Here is an 11320-nt window from a genome sequence, read left to right on the forward strand (position 1 = left end):
CCCAGGCTGGCAACCTCCGAGCCCCCTCCCCCGCGGACTCCCTCATGCCTCTGGGGCCCCTTCCTCCCCATCCCGCCAGCTGCTGCCTCCCTCCTCTTCCTCCCCCGGGGGGCGGCAGACCCGCTCGCTCAGGTAGCTGAGGGGGGCGCAGGCTGGGCCGGGGCTGGGATGCGGCTGGCCCAGCTCCCGGGCACTGCAGCGGGGGGTCCCGGGCACGGGGTAGGTGCGGTGGAAGTGGCGGAAGTCGACCCGGTAGCGCCCGCGGCGGCCATGGGCCAGGACAGGGGCGAAGCGGTGGCCCCAGCGCACCTCGCCTGGCAGGTAGGAGGTGCGGAACTGCGTGGTCATAGCCGTGGCCTCCACCATGCCCTCCAGGATGGCCACCAGCTCGAAGTCAGCCCGAGCCAGCTGGGCCGGGCCCAGGCCGTAGAAGGGGCTCTCAGCGTCGATCTGGTGCACCACGGTGAGGGGCAAGACCAGGAAGAGGCGGTCGGTGCCACTGTCGAAGCCCACATCCACATCCCGCTGGTCCAGGGGCAGGACCTCCCCCTCGGGGGTCACGCGGGGCTGGCGGAGGGGGGAGTGAGCAATGGGGTGCAAGCAGGGCTGAGCCTCCGCCAGCTCCCCCCCAGCCTCGGCCACTGGAGCCGCGTCCCTGCCCGCCCTGCTTTGGCTCTCCGACCCCTGGGCCCTGCCAGGGCCAGGGAGAGAACCGAGGAGTCCAGGCTCCCAATGCCCCTCCCCCCAGCTCTAACCACTAGACCCCACCTCTCTTCCCAGAGCCAGGGAGAGAGCCCAGGAGTCCTGGCTGCCAGAGGGCACCCCCCCACTCTAACCACTAGACCCCACTACCCCTCCCAGAGCCAGGCAGCGAACCCAGGAGTCCTGGCTCCCACGCCCCCCCCCCCCCGCTCTAACCACTAGACTTCGCTGCCCCGCCCGAGCCCCCCCCCGCACCCTCCCAGCGCCCACCTGCAGGAGCTGGGCACGGACGTGGGCCTCCACCAGGTGGCTGCGGCGGAGGTTGGCCACACGCCACATGAGGCAGAGCCGTCCGTCCCGCAGGGCCACCACGGCGCAGCGGCTGAAGAGCAGCGTCCGGTTGCGTTTCTTGGGCCGGGCCAGCTTGGCCAGCAGGGCTCCCAGCAGCAGGGCGTCCAGCAGGCAGCCGGCCAGGCACTGCAGGGTGACGACCAGCACGGCGGCCGGGCACTCCTCGGTCACGCTGCGGGCGCCGTAGCCGATGGAGGTCTGGGTCTCCAGCGAGAGCAGGAAGGCGCTCAGCAGGCCGCTGAGCTGGGTGAAGCAGGGCGGGCGCGGGCCGGGCGCGGGCCCCAGGTCGCCATGCAGGGCGGCCAGCAGCCAGAAGGCCAGGCCGAAGAGCAGCCAGGAGAGCAGGAAGCCCAGGGAGAACAGCAGCCCCAGCCAGCGCCAGCGGGCGTCCACGCAGGTGGTGAAGAAGTCGCCCAGGTAGCGCTGGCTCTGCTCGCCCACATTGGCGAACTCCACGTCGCAGCGCCCGTCCTTCCGCACCAAGCGGCTGCGCCTGGCCGGCTGCCCCGGGGCCTCCTCCTCCTCCTCCTCCTCCTCGTCCCACACCGGCTCCGGCCCCATGGCCCAGGGCACCCCCTCTCCGCAGGCTCGGCGGGCACGGCCGGGCATGGGGCGCTTAGCAGGACGGCTGCTGGGCTCTGCCCACCCTGGAGATGGGGCTAGGGGGAGAGGGACAGGCTGGGTGAGCAGACGGGGTTGGGGTTGGTCGGTGGCCTGGGGCGCAGGGCCCCAATGCCCCGGATCAGCCCCCCGGGCCCATCTACCCCGGCTCCCAGCTCCTCCTGCCTCCTGGATCAGCCCCCCCGGGCCCCTCTACCCCAGTATGCTGGTCCCTTGGGGGGCAGGGCTGGAAGGGGCCTCCAGCCTCTGTCCTTGAGCTGCAGCCAGAGGATGTTGAGCTAACCCAGGCCTGTCCGTGCTGGATGTGGGGGACCCTGCCTGGCACAGTGCAGGGGGGGTCTGTCCCCCCAGGTCACCCCCAGGCTGGAGGCAGGTGAGGGACGGGGCCTCGAGCCCCTGCCCCATCTTGGAGATGGGGGCAGCACCCTTTGGGGGCAGCCCGAAATTGGGATTGTAACTCCCCCCACTGCCGCCCCAGTACAACCCCCAGCACCCCATTGGCCTCCTGTCCCCTGCTCCCAGACGGGTCCCCCCTGCCTGGCCTGCCCAGTGGCTCCCCTGTCCCTACCCCACCCCACTGGCTCCTGATCTCTGCTCCCATTGGCTCTCCAGCCCCCACCAGCGCCCTGGGTCTGTATGTGGCACGTTTCTCGGAGCTCGGAAAACCCAGCAATGAACCCAAAGCTGCAACCCCCAGCAGCCCCGAGGCCTGGCTCCCCAACCAGCCCCACAGCCGCCCAGGGCCAGGGGCCAGGGGCCAGGGGCCAGCTCCCTCCCCCAGCCAGCTCCCACATCCCTCCATCCCCATGTTCCCCCAGCCCGACCCTGCCTCCCTGCTCAGCTGGCCAGGGAGCCCCAGACTCCATCTCCTTCCTGCCGGACCAGTCACCTGCCCCAGCCATCCCCACTCCCCCACCAGCCATCCCCACACACCCCTCCCCCCTCATCCGGCCATCCCCACACACCCCTCCCTCCATCTCTCGTGGGTGTTCAGCGCTGCCTGGCCCCTGGTGGGCCCCCTCCCATCCCCAGTGGAGCAGCTCCCAGCCAACCCCCTCCCCGGGGCGCAGTGGGAGCAGCCCCCAGCTCCGCCCCGGCTCCCCTCACCTGTCCAAGACCAGCCCGTCCCTCATCTGTCGGCTGCGACTGACCCCCTCCTGAGGCTCTTCTCTCGCCCCGTCCAGTGACTCTCGGGACCCCCTCACTGGAGCCAGCCACTCCGGCTGGGTCGCTCTGGCACGCCCCCCTCCCCCCCGCCCCAGCCTGGGAGCTGCAGCCATTTGGCCCAGGCCCAGCCTGGGATGAGATTGCTCGGCTGGGGGCGCGGGGGGGGGGTCTGTGCTGCCAGGGCCCACCCCCAGCTTAGGCGGGACTGGCTGGCACCTGGGTCTGGGCTGAGCGAGGGAGGGAGGGAGGAATTTTTCTTTCTTTCTTCCCACCTCCCACCCTTTCTCCTCTCCCCTCCCCAGGCTGGACCCTGCCCGCCCGGCTGCGAGCAAAGGCAGGATCAATAGATGGAAAATGCACTCGGGGGCTGAGCTGCCTCCTGCCTCCCCTAATGGTCCCGGCCGGCCGTGGATCTATGAGCCCACAGCCTCGCTGCTGCCGGAGCCCCATGGCCTGCCCAGCACCCAGAAGTGGGCTGAGGGAGCTGCGGGAATGGGGACCCCCTCACCCTGCACTGGGCCACGGCCCCTCTTGCGGGGGCACAGGGGCTGGGTCACTGGGATTTCTCCCTGGCACTGGGCTGGGCCCCCCGGGTGGGCCCAGGGGAATGCGGAGGCCAGGCAATGCTCCCGTCTGTCTTCCTCTCTTCCTGGGGCGTCCCAACCCCGCTCCCGCTTGTGCTGCTCCTTGCATGGTGGGGCTGGAGCACTGGTGCGAGGCCCTGGGCTGGTGCCCAGGAGGGGTCAGGGGGGAGGGAGCTGCCATCTGCAGGCTCCTGTCTCCCTCCTGTGGGCAGAAGGGGGATCTGCAGCTGCTTCTCCCCGCCTGCCCCCCCAATTGCCTAACGGGCGGGGGTGGGGGTTAATTCCCCCCTTGTGCGTGGGGGGTCAGGGGAGTTTAGTCTGAAAAAGCGGGAACAGACTAAACCGAAGCCCCGCTTCCCTGTGCATCCCCCGCTGCCAGAGGGTGGATCTGCCCAGGGAGCTCTCGAGAGACCCTACAATAACAACCCCATTTGTGTATCGCCACGTCCTACCAGAGACCCTACAATAACAAACCTGTGTGTGTGTAACCCCCTGTCCTCCCAGAGACCCTACAATAACAAAGCAGTCTGTGCAGTCTCTTGTTTACCTGCGATCACAACATCGCCTGTGAGAGACCCTACAATAACAAACCATTGTCTACACAATGACAAAGCTCAACACCCCCACCATAAGACACCCCTCTTTGGGCAAACCCAGGCTCCTGAGAGCCCCTACTCTGTGCAACCCTACAACGCTAAACTAGTCTGGGAGCGAGGCTGGTGTTTCCCAGAGACCTTACAATAACAGAGCAGCGTGCTCTCAAGAGCCCACCGATCCCCCTTCCAAAATAGTAGTTCACCGCAGCCCAGGGTTCCAATTTAAGTTCATTTTATTAAGCGCATGGCTGGTGAGCAGGGGCACAGCCATAGACAGACTAGGGTGATGCTTAAGAAGTGCTAGCTGAGAAGGGGTTAATTCCATCGCTGGGCAGTGATGGGGGCGTTCAGAGGTGCCCGGCTTAATCGGTGTGGTGCCCCATCTAAGCTAACACCAGCGGGCGAGGGGCGGCCCTGCAGGCACTCAGAAAGAGGAGGGTTGGGAGCCGAGCAGCAGCAGCAGCAGCAGGCAGACGACCCGCGGAACTCCCTGCCGCAGGATATCCGAGAGGCACATGAGCTCAGCTGGTGGCCGGCGAGGAGCGGATCTTCACCACTACAGGTTGAACCTCTCTCGTCCAGCACCCTCGGGCCCTAACCGGTGCCGGATGGGAGAATTTACCAGCACTGGGGGGGGGGCGTCAGTATTGTCTAGCAGCATTACCTTCCCTTCCACTGAGCTGACGGGGCTCTGAGAAGGCCTGGAGGGGTAAATTACCGCTAAAGACCAGCGCACAGCACGGCGAGCCAGGACTGGTGGCTGGAAACAAACTTCAGGGGCCCCCAGGAAGCTCGGCCACAGCCATGGGACACGGTCGTCCGGCTAACGCGGCTCATGCCAGATTTTGGAGTTCCAGATTAGAGAGGTTCAGTCTGTACTGTCCTTTGTTCCTCATGCTGCCATAGTGCCTGGGAGCCGCCCGCCCGCAGCCATGGAGCAGGAGCCCAGGTAAATGGAGCCATACAGGTATTTTTACCGGCCCCGGAGGTCCCCCCCTCCCAAGTTCTACCCAGCACTTACTGGCTTGAGAGCTCAGAGGCAGGGTTCGCACTCATTGCTTCCCACCCAGGTGTGGGATAAATTTTATTCCGCGCACCCAAGTGTGTGGATGTGCACCACCCACAGAAAAACCTGCTGCTGGCTGTCGGTATTTTGCTAAGCGGCTGGTCCTCTGCTGCCTCTCTCCTGGGCGGCTGCCCACACACTCAGCTCAGGGGGGATGCTGCTGGGAGGTGCCCTGTAGGGCCAGTTCCGCTGGGTGCTGCACGCACCCCAGGGAACCCCATCACGCTGTGTGTTACACGGATCCCCCCCCCATGCAATCAGCACCTCCCTTTGTGCGGGTCGTGCACACTCCTCCCCCCCCGAGCTCAGGCCCCATCATGGCCAGCCCCCCCTGCCCCGGGAGAGGTAGTCCCTGCCTTAGGTGCTCACCAATAATTCTCCCCATTGACCGGATGGGGAAACTGAGGCATGGAGGGAGGCGGCGCCTGTCACGTGGGAAATCTGTGGCAGAGCAGACCTGGCACAGTGGCCAAACCACACCTCCACCTCGCTGAGAGATGGCGGCTGCCATCCCCCAAATACCGGGGTATCAGGGTCACAGCCAGCTCCACGCTCGCGGTGTGACCCCATCATTAGCCATAACTCTTATGCATTACTGATTAGCTGATGAACCGAGGGCTCCACAGCCTGGAGTTGGGCCCCTCCGCAGGATTCTGGGCTGGGGCTGGGAACTCGGCGGCTGCAGCCTCCGCACTGCACAGGTGTGGGGGGGCGTGAATGAGGCTCGGCCCCGGAGGGTGCAGAGGCTGCAGCCTGCAGGACCCCTCGCCACCATAGGAGGACGCCATGTGGTGGGGACAAGGGCGCATGGGTGGCAAACCAGGGGCCGATGCTCCACGTCCCGGCACCTCTGCTGGCCGGGGCCCAGAGCTGGGGAGGGAGAGAGGAAAGCGGGGGTCAGAACATGCCCAGGACATGCCAACATGCTTAGAACATGCCTAAAATATGAGACCCCCCGCGCACACACACACACACATCCCTCCAGACAGGCCAGCAACCCTGTTGCATCCTCCCCAGTGTCCCTGCAGCCTGGGGGCAGAGTTGGGCTGGGGGAGGGAGTGAGGGGCACAGGCGGAGCTGGGCTCTTTGTAGCAGACTCACCTAGCTGAGGAGATAACAGGCCAGCAGAGAAAGCAGGAGGCCGGCTCCAAATCCACCTGCAACCCAAAGAAACCATGGGAGGGAGACCCTTCATTGCTCTCACCCCTACACCTCCCAGCTGGGGAGAGAACCCAGGAGTCTGGCCTCCCAGCCCTCCCTGCTCTAACCACTAGTCCCCACTCCCCCGCCAGAGCCAGGGAGAAAACCCAGAGTCCGGGCTCCCAGGCACGCCTGGCTCTAACCCACTGCCCTCCCAGAGCCGGGATGCAAACTCCTGGCTCCCAGCCCCCTCCCGTTACCTGGTTTGGCTGCAGCGCTGAACACCCACCTGAGTTTGCTGCGTGGGACCGCCAGGGGCCGCTGGGCTCAGAGCGCTGCCCTTGGCCCTCGCTCGCATCCAGGAAGCTCCCAGGACTGACATGAGCTACAAAGCAAACGTGTCACAGTCCCCAGGCCAGGGCCCGTTCCCAGGTAAAGTATGAAAACAACCCCCAGACACTACAGCAGGGGGCGCTCTCCCCTGGCAGGCAGGGCTGGGTCCATTGCCCAGGGGGCGCTGTGCTGCAGGGAGTGGGGGGGGGCAGCAGGGGGCGCTCTCCCCTGGCAGGCAGGGCTGGGTCCATTGCCCAGGGGCGTTGTGCTGCCGGGAGCCGGGGGGGGGCAGCAGGGGGCGCTCTCCCCTGGCAGGCAGGGCTGGGTCCATTGCCCAGGGGCGCTGTGCTGCAGGGAGTGGGGGGGGGCAGCAGGGGGCGCTCTCCCCTGGCAGGCAGGGCTGGGTCCATTGCCCAGGGGGCGCTGTGCTGCAGGGAGCCGGGGGGGCAGCAGGGGGCGCTCTCCCCTGGCAGGCAGGGCTGGGTCCATTGCCCAGGGGCGCTGTGCTGCAGGGAGCCGGGGGGGCAGCAGGGGGCGCTCTCCCCTGGCAGGCAGGGCTGGGTCCATTGCCCAGGGGCGCTGTGCTGCAGGGAGCCGGGGGGGCAGCAGGGGGCGCTCTCCCCTGGCAGGCAGGGCTGGGTCCATTGCCCAGGGGCGCTGTGCTGCAGGGAGCCGGGGGGGCAGCAGGGGGCGCTCTCCCCTGGCAGGCAGGGCTGGGTCCATTGCCCAGGGGCGCTGTGCTGCAGGGAGCGGGGGGGGGGCAGCAGGGGGCGCTCTCCCCTGGCAGGCAGGGCTCGGTCCATTGCCCAGGGGGCGCTGTGCTGCAGGGAGCCGGGGGGGGGCAGCAGGGGGCGCTCTCCCCTGGCAGGCAGGGCTCGGTCCATTGCCCAGGGGGCGCTGTGCTGCAGGGAGCCGGGGGGGCAGCAGGGGGCGCTCTCCCCTGGCAGGCAGGGCTGGGTCCATTGCCCAGGGGCGCTGTGCTGCAGTGAGCGGGGGGGGGCAGCAGAGGGCGCTCTCCCCTGGCAGGCAGGGCTGGGTCCATTGCCCAGGGGTGCTGTGCTGCAGGGAGCCGGGGGGCAGCAGGGGGCGCTCTCCCCTGGCAGGCAGGGCTGGGTCCATTGCCCAGGGGCGCTGTGCTGCAGGGAGAGGGGGGTTCTCTAGGGGACAGAAACAGGCAGCTCCCGAGACAAATCCAAAGAGCTAAGCCAAGCCAGGCTCACCCATGTAGTGCAGCCTTCTCTCCTTGCCCTGGGAAACAAGAAGGGTATAATCAGGGTAGACACCCCCTGTGCTAACCACCTACCCCACTGCCCTTCCAGAGCCAGGGAGAGAACCTGGGAGCCCAGGGTCCCAGCTCTAACCATCAGCCTCAATTCCTCCTCCAGAGCCAAGGAGCAAACCAGGCACACTGGCTCCCAGCCTCCTGCCCTAACCACCAGACCAGACTGCCCTCCCCAAGCCAGGGAGAAAACCCAGGTGTCCTGCCTCTCTGCTCTAACCGCTAGCCCCTGCTGCCCTCCCCAAGCCAGGGAGAAAACCCAGGTGTCCTGCCTCCCAGCCCAGCTGCTCTAACCCACTACAAGGTCCCCATTTGCCATTGCTGCCCCCAGCCTCCTCCTCACCGCAGCATCAAACACGATCAGGGTGAGGTCCAGGCAGCTCCTCAGGTCGATCCCCCACTCGCCCACAGCCAGCACAGAGGGGTGGTACCCTGTGAATGGGTAGGTGGCGATCGACTCATTCTGGAGGGGCAGAGAGGAACCTCATCAGCAGCCAGGCACCTGCCTCCTTCCACATGCCGTGGCCATATGCCCGGGGACACCAACAGGCTACCTTTCATGACTACTCTGCATAGCCAGGGGAATCGCTCTCCTCTGAGTGGGGTCTGGGGGGCTCTGACACCCAGCTGGGCAGCTCTGGATCCATCCAGTAGGGGGCAGCAGGGACATGGAGACACACACACACACACACACGCACACGCACTTTCTCTCTCTCTTTCGTGCTGTGTTATATGCTGATGCCTCAGGCTCCTCACCAGAGGCAGCTGCATCTCGCCACTGAGTGAGGGGCCCTTGTATAACCAGACCCCTGTGCCCCAGCCCACACAGGCTGTATCTTCACATAGTGAGAGGGGCCCACCTAATCAGCCCCCACCACGCCCTGGGATGAGCACATCTCAGTGGGACCCTGTTCCAGAGCTTCTCACCCTGTGCATCCACTGCATTGAACTGTCTTCTTCCCAGGAGCCCTGTGGGAGATCAATGCGGTGCGAGGGGGCACTGGCCTCGCAGGGGTAGCTGAGCGTCTCCTCCTGCACCACGGCCTCAGCTGTGGGGACAAGCCCAGGAGTCACAAGGGGCTTTGAAGTGCTCACACGGCAGGGAAAGGGTTACGTGTGGAAGGGCGGGGGCTGGGGCTGCGGCTCTCCCCAGGGCAGAGCAACCAATGGGCATCTCTCCTGAGGACACCCGCTCCCCCCTTGGCTCAGCTGTCATCTCATTGGCTGGGTGCAGGCCTTTGGGCAAGTGGCTGGAGGGGGCTGGAGTCAATGTGTACCACGCTTGTGCAACAGCCTGTGCACAAGAGAAAATGTGTGCAAAGGGTGGGGAGGAGGCTGTGCAGAGCACGCACCCCCAGCTCTGACACTGCCCCTCACTCCCGACCCCCAGCCCATGTCAGCCTAGCTCTGGGCTCCCCCATTGATGGTGCTGATGTGCATGGGGCTGCACACAGGCACCCAGTTTGGGGCTCTGCAGACGCCCAGGCCTGGCCTCTGGCTGCAGGCTGGCGGGGGGGCAGGGTAGGATACAGCCAGGCCCTGGCTGGCTCAGTCACTCGAATGCTGGGCCCTGGGGTGTGCTTCCGTCACACGGACACACCCGGGGCTCAGCTCCCAGCTGCACTTTCAAACACCGCAGGATTTGCATGAGCGGGAGCAGAATGAATCACTTTCCTCCACCAAACTGGGCCAGGACCTGAGCCCCAGGCACCCCCAGAGCTGGGGCAGGGAGCTCCCCAAACACCCCCCGTTGAGCCGGCCAGTCCTTGCCCTAGGGCTGGGTGAGAGCTGGCGCCCCCTAGTGGGGACAGGCCCTGCCCCATTCCCTGCCCCCCTGAGCCAGCCAGGCCCTGCAGCGGGGCTGGGTGGGGTCAGCGCCCCCTAGTGGGGACAGGCCCTGCCCCCTGAACCTGCCAGGCCCTGTGGGGGATCAGAAATGTTCCAGCTGGGTCCTGTTCTGCAGAAGCCCCGTCAGCCCCCAGAGTGCAGGTTGGAGGTAGATCCTCCCACGCTCTCCAGTGTGTGCGGGGGCAATGGGGGGCAGGTGGCAAGTCCTGGGACAGGAAGCGTGGCCCTGCGCCCGTGGGCTGGCTGCAGGCAGGCGGCTGAGGCTGAGCAGCCAGAGGCAGCGCCCTGGGACATGTTTAGACTTGTGCTGATCACGGCCCTGGTGCCTTGTTGTCCCTGATCCTCCCACTGAGCAGCTGGCTGGGGCAAGAACCCAGGGTCCTGGCTCCCAGCCCAACTCCTTCCCCACAGAGCCATGGAACGAACCCAGGAGTCCTGACTCTCCCCCCTCCCCCCCCCCCGCACTCTAACAACTAGTCCCCACTTCCCTCCCAGAGCCAGGGAGAGAACCGAAAATTCCTGGCTCCCAGCTCCCCCCCTCTAACCACTAGCCCCCACTTCCCCCCCAGAGAGAGAACCCAGGCGTCCTGAGACCACCCAGCACCCTCCGTGCAAGGGACCCTGCCTCCATCGGGGCTGCACCCCACCCCTCCCGCCAGCCTGACAGGGCAGGCGCTTACCCCTGGTCATGCCGGAGCAACCTAGAACCACCAGCCACAGTAGCTTTGTGGGCTCCATGCTCCCCAGCAGGGCGGGAGCTGGTGGCAGATTTCTGGGTGTTCGGGGGGTTCGCATCTGTGGGGGTGAAGGATGACCGCCAGGTGCGCCGCTCCCCGCCAGCCTGATAGTTCCCTGTCCTGTGACACTTACATCATCTGGAGAGGAAATTACTTCACTTTCCTGGGGCGGCCCAACCCCCAGGCGCACACAGTGCAAACACAGGCCAAAGAAATCCCTGCTTGGCCAAAGGGGAAACAGGTGCCAGGATATTTCTTTCATGCCAGGATCAGACCCCAGGAGTCCGGGTGCCCAGCCCTCGGCTCTAACCACGAGCTCCCACTCCCCTCCCAGAGCTGGGGACAGACCCCAGAAGTCCTGGCCCCCGGTCTTCTGTTCTTACCACTAGCTCCCATTCCCCTCCCAGAGCCAGGGAGAGACCCCAGAAGTTCTGTCTCTCAGCCTCCCCTGCTCTAACCACTAGTTCCCACTGCCCTCCTTGAGCTGAGGAAGGAACCCAGGAGTCTTGGCTCCCAGCCCCCTGCTCTAATTACTAGCCCCCGTCCCACTGCTCTCCCTGAGCTGGGGAGAGACACCAGGAGTCCTGGCTTCCAGCCCCCTGCCCTAACCGCTAGCCCCCACTGCCCTGCCTGAGCTGGGAAGAGACCCCAGAACAGGGCCCCCCCACTCTAACCACTAACCCCCGCTGCCTTCCCAGAGCTGGGGAGGGAAGCCTGGCTCCTAGCCCTAGCAGCTGCTCTCCCTCTGTGGGTCTGTTCATGGATGAGGCTGAAGAGGGGGAAGAACCGGCCCAGTGATGAACGTGGGCCTGCGGGTTTATTGGGGGCAGCTTCGTAGGACTGTCGGGGGGGACCCCAGGACTGGACACTCCCTTGTCCCTGCCAGAGTCTCATGG

The 11320-nt window shown here is 66.1% G+C and overlaps 2 protein-coding genes across 4 annotated transcripts; both read right to left on the reverse strand.

The window, feature by feature from the left end:
• Positions 1–3: 3 nt before the first annotated feature.
• LOC142024225 (ATP-sensitive inward rectifier potassium channel 14-like) lies at positions 4–2924 on the reverse strand. Of its 2 annotated transcripts, none has more exons than XM_075016024.1 (3): positions 2782–2924; positions 973–1712; positions 4–450 (listed from the first exon to the last, which is right to left on the reverse strand). In XM_075016024.1, exons 2-3 carry the CDS (start codon positions 1660–1662, stop codon positions 43–45), a joined length of 1098 nt encoding a protein of 365 aa, XP_074872125.1. In that variant the 5' UTR covers positions 1663–1712; positions 2782–2924; the 3' UTR covers positions 4–42. The 2 variants fall into 2 exon arrangements, with proteins under 2 accessions (XP_074872125.1, XP_074872124.1); XM_075016023.1 differs by having other exon boundaries at positions 7–567; positions 2782–2923.
• Positions 2925–5433: 2509 nt separating this feature from the next.
• Positions 5434–10796, reverse strand: LOC142024234 (uncharacterized). Of its 2 annotated transcripts, XM_075016037.1 has the most exons (7): positions 10368–10781; positions 8767–8888; positions 8183–8302; positions 7781–7808; positions 6517–6612; positions 6189–6244; positions 5434–5957 (listed from the first exon to the last, which is right to left on the reverse strand). In XM_075016037.1, exons 1-6 carry the CDS (start codon positions 10684–10686, stop codon positions 6189–6191), a joined length of 741 nt encoding a protein of 246 aa, XP_074872138.1. In that variant the 5' UTR covers positions 10687–10781; the 3' UTR covers positions 5434–5957. The 2 variants fall into 2 exon arrangements, with proteins under 2 accessions (XP_074872138.1, XP_074872139.1); XM_075016038.1 differs by lacking the exon at positions 8183–8302 and having other exon boundaries at positions 10368–10796.
• Between the last annotated feature and the right edge of the window lie 524 nt (positions 10797–11320).

This window comes from Carettochelys insculpta, chromosome 22, assembly GCF_033958435.1.
Source record: "Carettochelys insculpta isolate YL-2023 chromosome 22, ASM3395843v1, whole genome shotgun sequence".
NCBI classification, from domain to species: Eukaryota; Metazoa; Chordata; order Testudines; family Carettochelyidae; genus Carettochelys; species Carettochelys insculpta.

What these genes read in the sequence shown, in the direction of transcription:
- LOC142024225 (XM_075016023.1), bottom strand. Translation starts at nt 1,662, where the DNA reads ATGCCCGGCCGTGCCCGCCGAGCCTGCGGAGAGGGGGTGCCCTGGGCC. An exon ending in TCCGTGCCCAGCTCCTGCAG is followed by an intron (nt 568 to 972) that starts GTGGGCGCTGGG and finishes CCCCTCCGCCAG; the next exon opens with CCCCGCGTGACCCCCGAGGG.
- LOC142024234 (XM_075016037.1), bottom strand. Translation starts at nt 10,686, where the DNA reads ATGAAAGAAATATCCTGGCACCTGTTTCCCCTTTGGCCAAGCAGGGAT. An exon ending in TGATCGTGTTTGATGCTGCG is followed by an intron (nt 7,809 to 8,182) that starts GTGAGGAGGAGG and finishes CTTGTTTCCCAG; the next exon opens with GGCAAGGAGAGAAGGCTGCA. An exon ending in GAGAAGGCTGCACTACATGG is followed by an intron (nt 6,613 to 7,780) that starts GTGAGCCTGGCT and finishes TTTGCTTTGTAG; the next exon opens with CTCATGTCAGTCCTGGGAGC.